The following is an 18,294-nucleotide window of genomic DNA, read 5'->3' as shown; positions in this document are numbered from 1 at the left end:
AGAATTGTCCATGCAAAAATATTAAAATGTAGAAAGGTTTGAACATGTAATTGAATCTTAGCTTTAGACTCAGTTTTCCACAAGTTTACTTCTTTATATTTCAAGCCCAAAAATCAAAGATAACTAACTGAACACATAAGTCTGCTGATAAATATACATTCATCAGAAATAAAAGAAGTCTCATGCAATATAAAATAAAGAATAATTACTTACCATCTGTTAGGTTAGTATCATTTCTTGAATTTATTCTTTCCCATTTTGAGTAGTAATTTAAGTTGCCATACTGGCATGTGCCTTCTGTGAAACCACAGGAAATATTTCTGTCTTTAATGAAAAAGAGGAAAAAAAAATCAACAACATTATTTACTTCATGTCATAAAATATTCTCAAAACTGAAAAAATAGCTTGTTATTGTACACAACAAATAAACAGAAGCATTGAAAGCAGAATGTTTGAAATCAGAGAAGAATGAGGTGAGCATGATTCTTTTGATGTGTAATATTAACTTAAGAGAGGAGAATCAGTAAGTTGCCAATGACATTAATCAGTCTGATATTTCCTGTCTGTGAGCCCTATCTTAGTCAATCATGCAGATCAAAAATTTGCAAGTTGGGTAGTCAACCATTTTAAACTGAGGACTACCTACTGGATCTCTATTCACTATACTAATGAATACTCTATCTAGGTATGATCTCGCTAACACACTATGGTTGTTTCATGATGTCATATTTGGGAAATCCAGCTAGTAGATGTTGGAAAGGTCTGATCAGGTTTTGATGCTTTAGCATCACTTCTAAAGGATTAACCCTATACAATCTTAGTGAGCATCTAAAATATGGAATTATAACAAACTGAAGGATGTTTATAACTTGCTACAATTCACTGATAATTCTTATTGATAGAGCCAAGCCCAACAGATCAAAAGGAAATATTGTTTTAGAATCATATCTGTTGTCTTTATTTTGTACTTTTTTTTATACAGTATTCACAAATAGATTACAACTTTGGACTTGTGTAAATCATAACTTTGTAAATGTTTTTTTTCTGATGCAGCACCTATTTTTAACCTCTCCACATTTCCCTATCACTGCATAGCTCATGGATACAAGACTCACATATTTCCCATTCACCATGCCATCTTCATTCAAACTCCCAAGTGGCATGACTACATTGGAACACTTGCATAAAATTCACTCTACCATCAACCTCCCCTCTTTTATTGTCTGTCATCACTGCATGTCATTCATCAGCCAACACACTCTTGCACTTTTTCTTTTGCACATCCTGAATCTCTGACATCTCTCTTTCTTCTTTACATGAACTTGTCATTTCTATGTCATTTCAGTCATGTTGCATTACCTATACATACTTATCTAAAAATACTCCCCTATCACACATCTTTCTCATCCCTATCATTCATACATCTGTCATTTAGGTCTCTCACAGTGTAAAGTGGTTGGTGAGTGAACAGAAACGTGGAATTGTGAAGTCCCTTTAGTCATCTTAAGGACATAATTACTTCTCTAGTGTTGGTGTCATGAAAAATGCTTACAGTGTAGGGTGTAAAGTGTGAAATTGTGAGGACCCCTTTGTCTTGCCAATGACATGGTATATCTCTAGTGCTGATAACATGCAAAAGAAGCATCAGTACACAGTAAAGTGGTTGGTGTTAGGAAGAGTATCTAGTTATAGGAACTAAGCCAAAAATGAAATATAAGCAAGATAAGGCCCTCAACCTGTCTAGGTGAGCAATGGCCCTCGAATACATGCTGACTCCCATTATAGTGACCCTGCTAATCCATTCTAGCAGGAAAAGCAGAGGCAAAATGATGATAAGGAGGATGGTACACACACACACTTACACACACATACATATTTGTGTGTGTGTCCTTTACATTTATTTTAAAATTTCATTACAGTTACCTACTGCATTCTAAAGATTGTTTAGTGCTTTGATATTTTGAGTATCATTCTTCTTGATATAATGTCCTTGTTCTAGCTAAGAGCTATGCCTTCCCCAAACAACTGTTAGGAAGTTATAAAAACGTTTATTGTATAATGTTAAGTTAAACATGTAAACAGACAGTTTTTCAAGCTGCACCGTAAGGTCAGGATGCAGTCCATTGTTAAAATGGGAGAAGCTAGGTATTAATAGCTAAACTGTGAAACTCTAACAAACAGGTTAGACCTTAGCTAACCTTTATAAGCAGAGATAATTGTACCCCCAGTTTTTTGTGACAGTTTTTTTTTCTGTGAGACAAGGTTCAATTGGATTCTAGAAGCTGTGATTGCCTGTTTAGTTTATCCACTTTGTGCTTTGTGTTAAGCATTTATGGAATTATTTTATGCTCCAGAATTCGCCAGAACTTTTTGCTCATCAGGTTTACAATACTATGTGTCACATCTGGGTGAGTACATAAATCTCTTAAGTTATATTATTGTAATATTTATGTGAATTTTGAACCCGGCATTTATGGCAGGTTGTGTAGTAATTTTGCTAGCTATTTTCTGTTAAGATAAATGATGAAAAATTTGTATAAATAGCTACAGGGTGTATGAATTTAAGTTTTCATGTAGCCAATTTTTTGTATTAGACAACTAACTGTTAATTTTGTCTAATGATTATTATTCAGCATGCTTGTATGAATCAGTTTTGTATGAATTTAAAGCAAACTAGATTTTTTGTTTGACTATTTAATTTTTTAACTATAATTATTGAGGTAGTCTGGCAGCTGTTTTGTGTCATGAACTTTTTAAGTTTAAATAGTTGCTTTGACATTAGATTTATTTATGTTTAGGTTCAAAAACCGAATTTGTGAAGCCAGATTTTATGAAATCCAAATTTTGAAAATCCAAGGTTCAAAGACCAAATTTGTGAAACCAGGTTTTATGAAATCCAAATTTTTGGAATCCATATTTTTTGAAAACCAAATTTGGGAGGCCAGGTTTTGTGTGAGGCCAGTTTTGGGCGAAACCAAATTTGTGAATCCAGAGTTATGAATACAAGCTTGTAAAATCATGTTGGTGAAGCAGGATTTCTGAGACCGAATTTCTGAACTATATATATTACCTTTATAAAAGTTTTGACTGCACATCTAGTGCAGCATTAATTTATTTTTGTTCGCATATATTTGTTTTGTATGTGGGTTGTTTTTTTTATGCTGACACTTAATTGTTAATAATATTTTACAAAAAACTTCATGGTGTATCATTGTTTGGGGTTCGCCCCATCCTTGTTGGTTGTATAAATTCAGGTTATGGCCACCAGGTCGTAACACAACCAAGTAATGAAAAGGATTAAAAATAAACCCTAACATTGAGTAAATGTATGAAGAAAGAAATTCTAATCATGACTATCCTATCTGTTTTCTGACATGGTATATGTAGACCAACATTATCCTATGTATCTTTCTTTCCCAAGATATGAAGATTTAGCAGTTGTGATTTCTTTGATAAATATTATTGTTTCTAAGTTAACATATTTTTTTTCACACATAACAAGGATCATTAGCAACATAAGATGACAGAAACAATTTTCCACATACACACAAGCTCACTATAAATTCTTATCAAATTGAAACAGAAATAGAAGACTGAATTTGTTGAAAGTTATTTTTTAAAAATTCTTTATTACTATAAAAAATAAGACCAGTGCACAGACACTTCTGGGGAAAAAGAAAAAACGGTAAAAAATAAAACTGTGGGAAAATTGATTGTAGCAGTGACTCGATCAATCCCTAGGGATATCTGAAAAAGGAATTTTTATATTCCGAAATATTATATCAAACTATGTATGATTAAATTATATCAGTTATTATAGTCCATTGTTGTTATTATAGTGCACTGCTGTGCCATTCAAAACAACATTATTATTATTTATTATTATTTTTCACAAACAATACACAATACTTCAAGTGAACTACAATACTCTCCCTCTATTACTATGTTTGCAATTCACATTTCATCACTGACTTACATTTAAATGTAAAACACCAAAAATAGAGTACATATAACAAAAGGATTGAAATTGTTTCTATGTAAGATATCAATCAAATACATTTAATTTAAGTTTACACAACAAAATAAGTAATTTTATTTGAACAAATCTTTTTAAAATATTCATTATACAATGATGGATTTTGGTACACAAAGAGACTACAGAAGATAGGTTACCTCGCCATTCAAGGTAGAATCATAAGAGTATCAGAAAAAGTGGTAGAAGAGCAACTTAAGAAAGTTCTGGTTGCTATATTGTATGAAAATGAGAAAGTGTTTGTATGTGTGAATATACTGATAGGTACATTGATTAATGTTTGTGTAAGTGTGTGTGTGTGTGTGTGTGTGTGTGTGTGTGTTGGTGTATGAGCATGCTTACCTGTAAATGTGTGGATGCTTCAGTTCAACAGTATGCATGAAAGTCATTAAGTCAGAAACTGTAGGATGGTTAAAGCGGGCAAGTAAAAGGGTGAGATGCTGGGTAATACACTACTTCTCACTCACTACACACTACAGATATTTTTACAAACATATGTTTTGTTTGTCTGCCAGAGAGCAGAATATTTGAAGTTTATATCATAAACTTGTTGATTAATTGATTACTAATTTCCTTTACCTTTAATTCATGACAGTGGATGTTCATACTGTGGTTGATATTTTTACTATTATCATTGTCATTGTTGTTATGATTGATACTGTTGTTGTCACAGCTCTTGTTTTCAAAGCTGAGACTACAGAGAACAGAGGTTATTTCACTTCTTTCTCTTCTCATTATTGTGTATGTATGTGAATGGTCATGAGTGTGCATGACTGTATATCTATATCTGCCTATATACAGATGAAAGGGCATGACCTCAACCTTTTCAACATGCATTTACTCTCTCCTGCTACCCTGCCACTCCATAGATGTGCGTGTATTTTACATAACAGGTATATATATATTGAGCAAACTTAACTCTATATTTTGTATAATTTACAATTAAAATATTCATGACAAGGTAAATCAGAAGATTGTGTAATTTTCACTAAACAATTATATCAGTTGAATTGTAGAAATGTTATGTTTTACAAAGCTTAAAACACCAAATATATTTTCTGTTTTATTATATATAGCATATTATATATAGCGTGCACAAACACACACAAGTATTATATATACATACTTATGTATATACATATCGTCAAACTGAAAATAAAAATGAAAACAGCAACAATAAAAGCCAGAAGAATGTACACAATGAATGTATAAGGTTGACATTCAGTTTAAGATAGAAAAAGGAGAGAATCTGTGACAGTTCAAGTATGGATCTTTGTTAGAAAAAGGAAAGGTTCACAGAAGTACTAAAAGGGAGAGAAAAAAGTGTGAAAAATCTTACCTTCACAAACTTCTGGTTTGAAGCCTACATTCGTCAAGCCAATAAATGCACCAAATTTATAGCCCCTAGTAGCGGTAAATACAATATTAGTGTTTGTGGTATTTTTAATGTTGACGCAAACAGAATTCCATAATCCTGATTGAATGACACCTAATTCTTCAAATACAAGTTTCTTTCCCTCTGAATTTTCAAGATGAAGCTGAAAATACATTAATATTTCATGAATATGCATGTGTGTGTGTGTGTGTGCACGTGTATGTACACCCCCCCACACACACATATATATATATATATATATATACAGGCTGTCCTAGGAGTTGCATACCATCCTGGTTTTTTAAAAGAATACACCCTTACTGATTTCAAAAACATGCTATTGAAATTAATCATAACAAATGCTCAAATTGAGTACCCTCTACAATAAAACATGCCAAAAAATATAATAAAATAAATTGCTTTAATAATTTTTAATGAAAACCAGAATTGTTCACGACTTCTGGGACACCCTGTATATATATATATATATATATATATATATATATATATATATCATCATCATCATCATCATCATCATCGTTTAACGTCCGCTTTCCGCGCTAGCACGGGTTGGACAGTTCGACCGGGTCTGGGAAGCCAGGGGCCGCTCCAGGCTCCAGTCTGAATCTGGCAGAGTTTCTACGGCTGGATGCCCTTCCTAACGCCAACCACTCCGTGAGTGGATTGGGTGCTTTTTACGTGCCACCTGCACAAGGGCCGGAGGGTCCGGCATCGTCACGATCGGTTCGAGCATTTTAACGTGTCAGCGGCACGGGGGCAACGAGGTCCGGGGTACTTTGGGGATCGGGGTACTTTGGGGATCCAGGGTACTTTGGGGATCCGGGGTACTTAGAATGGGTAGGGGGTATGTGGAATTGCTGCAGAAAGCAGCCCGGGTCTTTGTAGTCACAGCATATCTCCAGAGATCTCGGTCCTTCGCCATTACCTCAGTGAGGCCCAATGTTCTGAGGTCATGCTTGACCACCTCATCCCATGTCTTCCTGGGTCTACCTCTCCCCCTGATACCTTCAACTGTTTGGGAGTGGCACTTCTTCACACATCTCTCTTCATCCATTCGCAGCACATGACCATACCATCGCAAGCGTCGCTCTTGCACACCACATCTGATGCTTCTTATATCCAGCATTTCTCTCAGGATACTTACACTCTGTTTTGCGTGCACACTGACACTACACATCCAGCGGATCATGCTAGTTTCATTTCTTTCAAGTCTACGCATGTCTTCTGCAGTCACAGCCCATGTTTCATTACCGTGAAGCATGGCAGTTCGCACACATGCATCATACAATCTACCTTTTGCTCTGAGGGAGAGACCTTTTGTTGCCAGTAGGGGTAGGAGCTTTCTGAACTTTGCCCAGGCTATTCGTATTCTAGTGGTGATACTCTCTGTGCATCCACCTCCGCTACTAACTTGGTCACCCAGGTAGCGGAAACTATCAACTACTTCTAGTTTCTCTCCCTGGAGTGTGATGGAATCTGTTTTCTGAGTGTCTGTTGTGTCTATTGTCCCTGTGCATCTGCCGCACATGAAAGCTATCTTATCTGTTAATTTCCCTTTAATGTTGCTGCACCTCTTATGTGTCCATAACTTACATTGGGTGCATCTTATGGAGTTTCTACCTGTACCTTTCCTACAGGTTGAGCAGGGCCACCTACCCGAGGGGATGTGTGCTGAGTACCTCTTGTTGCTTACTAATACTTTGGTCTTTGCTACATTTATTCTAAGGCCCTTTGATTCCAACCCTTGCTTCCACACCCGAAATTTCTCTTCTAGTTCCGGTAGTGATTCTGCTATGAGAGCTAGGTCATCGGCATAGAGGAGCTCCCAGGGGCATCCCGTTTTGAATTCCTCTGTTATTGCCTGAAGGACTATGATATATATATATATACACACACACACATGCATGCATGCAGACACACACACATGCATGCATGCAGACACACACACACACACATATATAACATATATATGCATTCATACATACATATATAAAATTTTATAATTATGAGTATATACATGGTCAGATAAGGTATGTTCAATTTTTGCAGTTTTCTCAAATTTAAAATCTTGAATTACTGTGCTGAAATAGAGTGAAATATGATTTTACATTTTACACACCTCTCTAACTCCAAAACGCGTACACAGTTAATCAAAGCTGGGTGGATTCATTAGTTTTTTCTCTTTACCTGCGTGGGTTGTTGAGTATTGCTATCTGGGAGATTTTCTTATTGTAGTGAAATAGTTTGTTTTAATTGTTATTTTTAAATTTCAGCATGTGGTGAAGCAAATTTTTGCTGAACCCTAATTATAATTATTCTCATAATTATAAAATTTTATGTATAAGTTTACTGATAATGGTTTTTTTAACATACCAAACTACTTGGCAAACTTATTAATTAATTAATTTTACCCTTTATTATTATACATATATATATATATAATATAATATGTGACAATTATTCGGTTGCCATAATAAAACCCCGAGTTTTGAATGTCAGGGCAGAAATCTTCTCCGGCATCTTGTCAGTTATCAAGGCAATCAAAAAATGCCTTGATAACTGACAAGACGCTGGAGCAGATTTCTGCTCTGACATCCAAAACTCGGAGTTTTATTATGGCAACAGAATAATTATCACATATTACAGATAAATTCTTCTATTTACATGATACTGAGGCCTCATTCATTCTTTTGTTGTCATACCATTAATATACAGGGTGTCCCAGAAGTCGTGCACCATTCTAGTTTTCATTTAAAATAATTAAAACATTTTATTTTATTATATTTTTTCAGCATGTTTTATTGTAGAGGGTACTCAGTTTTAGCATTTGTTATGATTAATTTCAATAAAGTGTTTTTGAAATCAATAAGGGTGTATTTTTTAAAAAAATAGGGTGGTGTGCAACTTCTGGGTCGCCCTGTATATATATATATAAAAGTTCAGCAAAATTTAGATTCAAATGAATATGGTACTTAAGTTAGGTGCACCAGAATTTCGTATGGTGTTATCATACATATAATAACTTAAAGAATATTCTTCAATCATAAGATAAACTCTACTACCTTAATGTTCTTAAAATTCAAATTGACATCTTTGTCTATATATCTACCTTCTCTATAATGTTATCAATTAATATGAAAATTATGTATTAATGGAAAACCTCTATAAATGGCTGATGATTGCTCAACATTTTAAAACTGTTGTAATACTTACAATATTTAATAAAATGATGTAGCATGAAACGATCATACCAAATTACCGAAGATTTTCTTGTTGCTTATTTTGATATATATTTTTCTATATAAATCCTTAAAAATGTTTTAGCCCGAAGGCCGCGGCCATGCTGGGGCACCACCGCTGATATATACATATATAATATATATAAGTAAAAAATTCGTTATGGGCATGTATAAGATAAAATCATATATAAAACAAAAACAAACAATTATAAAAATGAAAAAGAGACATTAAAAGTTCAAATTAGAATTTAATATCCACACACAACCGTTTCAAAAGCAATACAAATATATGAGAGTAAATATTAATTATAATAATGATAATTAAAATAGTTGCGTATTACCATTCTCGTCAGTGTAAAAAAAAAATTAAAGGAAAACATCAAAACAGGTATTACTTAAAAAAATCTAGAAGGAAAAACAAAGAGGCTATGTCAGACATGCTGACTGGAGGGACAGGTTAATATATTTTTGAGTCTATCTGTGCAATAAACTATAAACTAATCTGGCCAATGGATGTATTTAAATATATCCGTGTTTCTCTTCCTTTTTCCCCTTTTACAAGTTATTTGCAAATATCTGGTCAGCTTGCCTGACACAGCCTCTTTGTTTTTCCTTCTAGATTTATTTGCAAATATCCGGTTAGCTTGTTCGATATAGCCTCTTTGTTTATTCTTCTAATCTTTTTGGTAATACCTTTTTTGATAATTTCCTTTAATTTTTTACACTAATGAGAATGGTAATACATAACTGTTTTAATTATTATTATTATAATTAATTTTTTTTTTTACATATTTGTATTATCTTTTGAAATGGTCATATGTGGATATTAAATTCTAATTTGAACTTTTAACATCTCTTCTCCATTTTTATAATAGTTTGTAATGTTTTATATAAGATTTTATCTTATACATGCCTATAATGAACTTTTTACTTGTTATCTTCATATTTTAATTGCTTGCTTTAGAAGGCTATCATTTTGATATGATGAATATTTATTAGAAATATTTCTTTTTGGACTCGCCAAAGAGTTTGAATTGCTCTACTTGAATTTATTCTCTCTCTCTCTCTCTCTCTCTCTCTCTCTCTCTCTCTCTCTCTCTCTCTCTCTCTCCCTCTCTCTCACACACACACACACACACACACATATATGTGGATCAAATACTTTGATTCAAATTCCCTGGTACTTTAAGTTTTAAGCATGATGCTAGTCTTGCTAGCCTTCAGCCATTGGAATTAGAATAAGACGTTGATGGGAGAGAATTACTGTTTTATCCTGGCTATTAGCTTGCAACTGATCGAAAAAGATCACATGGTATCACCGTTTGATGCTGCTATTTCAGCAATAACAATTACTTGATGGACAGGAAATCGGTCACACAGATGGTGGGGCGAAAAGAAAGTAGGAAGGGGCAGTAGATGTGCAAGTATATACGTATATATGTGTGTATGTGCTTATATATATGTGTGTGAGTGGCTGCATTTATGTAAGTGTATGTGCATATGCATAGGTGTACAGTCACATGTGCTTATACTTTTGTGTGAGTGCACCTGTATTAATGCAAGTGTATGCGCATGTACATAGGTGTACATCTTCACATCTATGCACACACACACACACATGTATGCATTCATGCACACATGCATGTGCACACACACATACATGTCCACATGTGAAAACATGCATATACACACACACATATATATATAAATACATGCACACATATACATGCCTGCATGTATCTACCCCCAAGTGCACACACACAAGAGCATATTGCATGCATACACAAGTGTGCATAAGTACACACATGAATGAGCACATGCAGACATGTATGCATGAGTACACACATGAATAAGCACATGCACACATGTATGTATATGTGTGTATGTACACTATTGTACATATATTCATGTGCATGCATATGGTGTGAAGTTGTATATGTGCATGCATATTAACTCATATGGTTATGTACAAGAGGTGAGAGTATGCAAGTAGGCAGGCATGGAAAAGCATTAGGAATTGATGATTTCAGTCCTGCTCACGGGTTTGGTTGGTGATGGTGATCTCGGTGCAGGTAGTGCAGAGGAGGAGCTTGTACTGAGGAGGTATATCTAAGTTGTCAGCAGCCAGTAGTTTACTGGAAGGGCTACGTCTGGTGAGAGCAATAGAATAGATCATATTTCTTGTTGATGAATACTGCAGGTTGGCAAAAGATATGCAGTTTTTTACAGAGGCAGAGCTGGCAATTAGGGACACAGGGTGAATATGGTGGCACCAGTTAATAGTCCACTTGATGCTGTGTGTTACGTCTCACCTTGACATTATGGGGGTTGAAGAATTTGTAATACTTATGTATGGCCTCTAGGGAAATGTTTCTTCTTTAATGACAGAAAGCCCCTGGCTATGCTACTAGAAACATTTAGGTTAAATGGGGAGAGGTGAGGTTAACCAGATAATTTTCCTTTTCCTAATTCTTTATGCATGTGTATGTATGTATGTATGTATATATCATCATCATCATCATCATCATTTAGCGTCCGTTTTCCATGCTAGCATGGGTTGGACGGTTCTACTGGGGTCTGTGAAGCCAGAAGGCTTCATCAGGCCCAGTCAAATCTGGCAGTGTTTCTACGGCTGGATGCCCTTCCTAATGCCAACCACTCCGTGAGTGTAGTGGGTGCTTTTTACATGCCACCCGCACTGGTGCCAGATAGAGCTGGCAAACGGCCACGAACGGATGGTGCTTTTTATGTGCCACCGGCACGAGGCCCAGGCGAGGCTGGCAACGGACACGAAACGGGGCGGTGCTGGCAACGGTCGCGAAACGGAAAGTTCTCTTACATGCCACCGGCACTGGTAACACATCTGCAATTTCCATTGATCGATTTCCATTGATCGATTTCGATTCTGATCCTCACTTGCCTCAATGGGTCTTCACAAGCAGAGTTTCGACATTCCACCGGCACTGGTAGCACATCCGCAATTTCCATTGATCGATTTCGATTCTGATCCTCACTTGCCTCAACACGTCTTCACAAGTAGAGTTTTGTGTCCCAAGAAGGGAAGGTATGCATACGTAGGCTGGCTCCATCCCATGTAGAAGGCCACGGGTTGTGGACTCACTTGTCCTGCCGGGTCTTCTCGCGCACAGCACACTTCCAGAGGTCTCGGTCTCTAGTCATTTCCTCAGTGAGACCTAAAGTTCGAAGGTCGTGCTTCACCACCTCGTCCCAGGTTTTCCTGGGTCTGCCTCTTCCACAGGTTCCCTCAACCGCTAGGGTGTGGCACTTTTTCACACAACTATCTTCATCCATTCTCGCCACATGACCATACCAGCGCAAACGTCTCTCTTGCACACCACAACTGATGCTTCTTAGGTCCAGCTTTTCTCTCAAGGTACTTACACTCTGCTGAGTGTGAGTACCGGCATTACACATCCATCGGAGCATACTGGCTTCATTTCTAGCGAGCTTACGCATATCCTCAGCAGTCACGGCCCATGTTTCACTGCCATGTAGCATGGCTGTTCGTACACACGCATCATACAGTCTGCCTTTCACTCTGTGTGAGAGGCCTTTTGTCACCAGCAGAGGTAAGAGCTCTCTGAACTTTGCCCAAGCTATTCTTACTCTAGCAGTTACACTTTCAGCACACCCGCCCCCGCTGCTGACTTGGTCACCTAGGTAACGGAAACTATCAACTATTTCTAGTTTTTCTCCCTGGAAAGTGACGGAAGTTGGTCTCAGAGCATTTTCAGTGTTTATTGTTCCTGAGCATCTGCCACATACAAAAACCATCTTCCTAGTTAGCCTTCCTTTGACATTGCTGCATCTCTTATGTGTCCATAGCTTACACTTGGTGCATCTTATAGAGTTTCTACCTACACCTTTTCTACAGATCGAGCAGGGCCATCTACCTGAAGGTGTTTGTGATTTGTCTACCTTCCTACTGATTACGACTTTGGTTTTAGCTAGATTGACTCTGAGGCCCTTCGATTCTAATCCTTGTTTCCACACCTGAAACTTCTCCTCCAGTTCTGATAGCGACTCAGCAATTAGAGCAAGGTCATCAGCATAGAGGAGCTCCCAAGGGCATCCTGTCTTGAATTCCTCCGTTATTGCCTGGAGGACTATGATAAATAGGAGGGGGCTGAGGACTCAGCCTTGGTGGACCCCTACCTCTACCCGGAATTCTTCACTGTACTCATTTCCAACCCTCACCCTACTAGCGGCGTCCCTATACATGGCCCGCACAGCTCTCACTAACCATTCATCTATCCCTAGTTTTCTCATTGCCCACCAGATAAGGGATCGTGGGACCCTGTCGAAGGCTTTCTCCATGTCAACAAAAGCCAGGTACAGGGGCTTATCTTTGGCTAGGTATTTCTCCTGCAGCTGCCTTACCAGGAATATAGCATCAGTAGTACTTTTCCCTGGCAGAAACCCAAACTGCATCTCATCTAAACTAACTCTCTCTCTAATTAGTTGGGCTATGACCCTCTCCGTAACCTTCATCACCTGGTCCAACAGCTTGATACCTCTGTAGTTATTTGTATCTAGGGCATCACCTTTACCTTTGTAGCAGTTGACTATTATACTGCTACACCAGTCATTGGGTATGACCCCTTTGTGTATCACCTGATTAACTATATGGGTGACTAGGCTATAGCCGACACTACCAGACATTTTGAGCATCTCTGCAGTGATTCCTGATGGGCCTGGGGCTTTCCCTGTCTTCATGCTTCTAATTGCCTTAGCTACCACAGAACTATCAACTCGGATAGCTGGTCCCTCTGTTGGGTCAACATTCGGCAGACTCTCTTTATCCCATTCATTTTCTTCATTCAGCAACCTTTCATAGTGGCATCTCCAAACCTCTCTCTTTGCATCCTCATTTAGCGCAAGTGAACCATCTTCCATGCGAACACACTTCTCTCCTACCACATCACGATTCTCTCTCACACACTGTCTTGCAACACGAAACACCTCCAGTCTTTGGTCCTCACGGCGCAGAACATTGGCAAATCTTTTCTTATCTGCTTCCCCTCTGGCTAAATAAACCTGTCTCCTAGCTTCTCTTTTGGCAGTCTGATACAATTCCCTGCTACCCCCATTTTTCCAGACCTTCCAAGCCTGTCTCTTTTCTCTAATAGCCATATATATATATATATATATATATATATATATATATATATATATATATATATAATCATCATTTAACATTCATTTTCCATGCTGGCATAGATTGGACGGTTTTGACAGAAGCTGGCAAGCCAGAGGGCTGAAGCAGACTCCATTCATCTATTTTGGCATGGTTTCTATAGCTGGATGCCCTTCCTAACATCATCCACTTTACGGAATATACTGGATGCTTTCTACATGGTACTAGTATGGGTGTGTTCTTTATATATCACTAACAGAACTAGAGAAGATGTTTCAGGTATGAAAGCAATATCTAGAATCGAAAGGTGTTAGAGTTAACCTAACTATGGGCACATTAGAGGTGCAACAATATCAGAGGAAGGTTAACAGGGAAAATAGCATTTGTGTGTGGAAGATGCACAGATACAATAAACACTGAAAATGTACAGAAAATAGATGCTATCAACTGCCACCTGGGTAAGCTAGTAGTAGATAGCTTCCATTATCTGGGTGATCAAGTTAGTAGTGGAGGTGGTGCTCTGAGAGCATAGCATTGAGAATAAGAATTGGCTAGGCAAAGTTCAGAGAACTTCTACCTCAGTAACACCAAAGTTCCTCTCCCTCAGAGTGAAGGGCAGATTGTATGATGCATGTATGTTAACAGCTATGCTACATGGCAGCAAAATATGGGCTGTGACAGCCAAGAACATGTGTAGGCTTGAAAGAAATGAAGCCAGAATGCTTTGCTTGATGTGCAATGTCAATGTGCATGTACAACAGAGTATAAGCATCTTGAGAGAAAAATTGACCATAAGAGGCATCAGATGTGGTATGCAAGAGAGACGACTCTGCTGGTATGGTCATGTGATGTGTATGGATGAGGACAGCTATGTAAAGAAGTACCAATTTCTGACAGTGGAGGGAACCTGTGGTAGAGGCAGATCCAGGAAGACATGGAATGAGATGGTAAAACATGATTTTTGAACTTTGGACCTTACAGAGGCAGTGACTTGTGACCTAGAACTTTGGTGATATGCTGTGCACAAGAAGACCCATCAAGCCAAGTGAAATCGTGGTTGTGGCCAATGCTGGTGTCACATAACTGGTACCCATGCTGATGGCACATAAAAAGCATTCAAGCATTGGGCATCACAGAGGCAGGGCGGCTAATGCCAGTGGCACATGTAAAACACCTCTCAAGTGCTGGACCTCATGGAGGCAATGATGAATGACTGAGACCTTTGACATCATGCCATGCTTGAGAAGAAGACTCATCAAGTAAAATCATAGTCATGTCAGATACTGGTGTCGCTCAAATAGCACCTGTGCTGGTAGCAGATAAAAGCACCCATTACACTATTAGAGTGGTTGGCATTAGGAAGGGCATCCAGCCATAGAAACCATGCCAAATCAGACTGGAGTCCAGTGCAGCCTTCCAGATTGCTAGCCCTGGTCACACTGTCCAACCCTTGCCAGAAAACATTTTTCTCTGTGAATATAGTGATGATTTAAAGAGAAAAACTATTTGACCATACCTGAAGTTTGCCAGAGCCTTGTTGGAGATAATAATCAAAGTATAAACTATGGTCTGCTGGGGGTTCAACATTTGGAAAAGAAAGATGTGTCACGTCTTCAGGTTTGCCATTTATAGAATCAACATACATGTAATAGTCTGAAAGAAAAGCAAGAAAATGGGAATTAAAGGACAAAACAATGACATGTTCATTACTAGTTTCTTTTATTGCCAAAAAAGTAGTTGATAAGGAACACTATAAGAACAAATGACAGCATTATTTCCTCCTCTTCCTTCTCTTATTTTGATTGTGAATGTTAACGTATGATGGACTCTCCTGTGGAAGATGATGTATATGTGTTCAGTTTTTGCTGAATGTCCTGCACAAATGAATTGTTTATAGTAATCAAATGCTTGTGCTGTACATAAGCTCCCTCCCTCCATTCAATCGACATTTGCTGAACAGATGCATGGTGTACAACATGTCTGGTGTCGAAGTGTTCACAGAGCAACGTGAGATGAAGTGTTTTGCTCAAGAATACAATGCACCATCCAGTCTAGGAACTGAAACTATGATCTCATGATCATGAATGCAACACCCTAACCACTAGGCCATGTGTCCTGAATGCATTCACTACTACTACTACTACTACTACTACTACTGTTTCTGCTGTTGTAGTAGCAACTGTAAGTAGTAGTAGTAGTAGTTGCTGCAGCAGTTGGAGGAGTAGGAGAAGCACTATAAATATCTCAAATTTAGTAAAATGTCAAAATATAATGGATTTTTTAAAGAGGAAATTTTACTGGAGGTATCTTAACCTTAATAACAACTATTTGATAATAGTTTACAGAATATATAATAATGCATTATAATATCTGACTTACATGGGTTGCCACGATGATGTGGAATATCACGGTAATCTGAAGAAAAACCTTGGCTCCAGTTATATCTGGTATTCTCTGGACATTCAACATGGAAATTACACAGATGTACTTCTTTGAATTTGCAAAAATGGTATGTAAGACCCACTGTTGAAACACATGATCAATAACATTAGTAAATTTACAAAGGACAAGACAAAATGTAAAATCATATAGTTTATTTAAATCATCAAATAGTTTACTTGAAATATAAGATTTGGACAATGAAAGTGTAAGAATGTGTAATAACAATGGTAAATTTATTCAATATTTTAAGCTTAATAAGTTCAAATCAAGAAATGAAAATATTAAATTGATAGTATTACATTTCCCTTGAAGACCTTAACCCACATTACAGTTTTTGATATGACTGTAAATAAAAATATAAATTTGCATATTAAAAAAGAATCAATCATATAAAATATAAAACTTGTAAATTGTAAAAAATTTACAGCAATTGTAAAGAACTTCAAAAGGTCTCAAGAATCTATTGGTTAATATCAATGTCATTCACTGCCCTTATACCCTATATCTTTGGAACTTTGCATGATAGTTTTTGATATTGTGTACAACTGAAATTTCATTTTAAAGATTTTATTTCACGTTTAGAATTTATCAAAGACAAAATATTGAATGGATTTTTTTATTGTTACTTATCATTATTCTTTCTTTAAAATTATGCATTCATATTATTAAAAAATAACTCATGCATTATACTATATAAGCTTTCTATCTAATTTCTTCTGTAATTTTCAACCATTTTAAATATTTTTAGAAGTTTGGTAGGTGATGTAAAAGATTAACTATGATTACTTAGTATTAGAATAAATATATTCCTAAAAACTCTTTTAGTAGAATAATTGAAAATTCAATGATCTGATGATAAAATTGAAACTATGGACTCTTGGTTTGGACAAAATTGATATATGCTTAAGTATGAGAGTGCATAGCTGAATGGCTAAGTAGTTCACTTCTCTAACAAAAGATTTTCGATTCTATTCTACTTTCTTGGCATGTAGAGAAAGTTTCTGCTTCAAATCTTTGGATTGATTCAACCATTCTGAATGAAACTTGTAGATGGAAACATATGTGGAAAGCTCTCTAATGGATAATTGTACTAGGATGCAGTCTTACCAGACAATATTATACAGAGTCTACTGGAGGATTGTGTTAAAGGTACAAGAGTTTAAGGAATGTTCAACAATTTATACTAAAAGACAATGAGGTGGTAGCTTTATCAATCAGACAAATGGAATTCTTATTTGTCAAAACTCATACTAGGTTCAGTCATTATTTTTTCTGAGTAAGTCATGTAAAATAAGCTAGTTCTAAAATCTCTGTTAGAGACGAATGTAGTAGCTGTACTGACAAGTAATGTTTGTTGCCACTTCAACATAGCTGTTCTATTGATTACTCTGAGAGGACATTTCATGTAGCTGGTTAATGATGCACACTTGCATCCAATATATTGTGAGCAGGGGAGCGAACCCCTACCACTAGTGATGGGATCAGTAGACCAGCTGGCTTCATGTTATTTTCTACCTACCTTCAGTACAGGACATCTCATCAGCTAGAGATGGTAGTAGTTTGTCTCTGCTCACAATACATATAAATTCAAGCTTGCAACATATATAAATTTAAGCAACTAAACTAGTTCTAAAACTGTTTGAGCAACAGATATTTTTCCCAACACAGAAAAATTCCCCTCCTGTCTATCAGCCATTATATAAAAAATGCTCCCTCATGCTACAGCAGGAGATAGAGAGGAGATTGCAAACCAAAGGGACATCTTCCTGTGAACAATGCTGCCCAGAACACAGAACTATGTTGCTCTGAATACAGAACTACACTGCCCAGAGCACAGAACTATACTGCTCAGCTCACAGAACCAGGCCATGAATTACCAAACCAGTTAATTATCAATGCGTAAGACATTTGCCATGTATTTTTATAATGGTCGCAATAAAGAACAGTTCCATTAAATTTACCTGGTTCTTCTTATCAAGAGTTTACCTACAATCACACCAGGCACACAGACTAGACCAGTTAATGT

General features: G+C 36.8%; 1 protein-coding gene across 1 annotated transcript in view; it reads right to left on the bottom strand.

The window, feature by feature from the left end:
• LOC115209483 (MAM and LDL-receptor class A domain-containing protein 2-like) overlaps positions 1-18,294 on the bottom strand; it is a 131,710-nt gene that overhangs the window by 58,890 nt on the left and 54,526 nt on the right. Inside the window, exons 14-17 of the mRNA XM_036501654.1 lie at positions 16,206-16,349; positions 15,343-15,479; positions 5,373-5,571; positions 214-324 (exon numbers count right to left, since the gene is read on the bottom strand). Of these exons, the coding sequence (XP_036357547.1) occupies positions 214-324; positions 5,373-5,571; positions 15,343-15,479; positions 16,206-16,349 (591 nt within the window). The remainder of the gene's footprint in view (positions 1-213; positions 325-5,372; positions 5,572-15,342; positions 15,480-16,205; positions 16,350-18,294) is intronic.

This window comes from Octopus sinensis, linkage group LG3 (genome assembly GCF_006345805.1).
Source record: "Octopus sinensis linkage group LG3, ASM634580v1, whole genome shotgun sequence".
In the NCBI taxonomy this organism is placed as follows: domain Eukaryota; kingdom Metazoa; phylum Mollusca; class Cephalopoda; order Octopoda; family Octopodidae; genus Octopus; species Octopus sinensis.
Note: the sequence above shows the minus strand (reverse complement) of the source record. Positions and strands in the feature narration are given on the sequence as shown.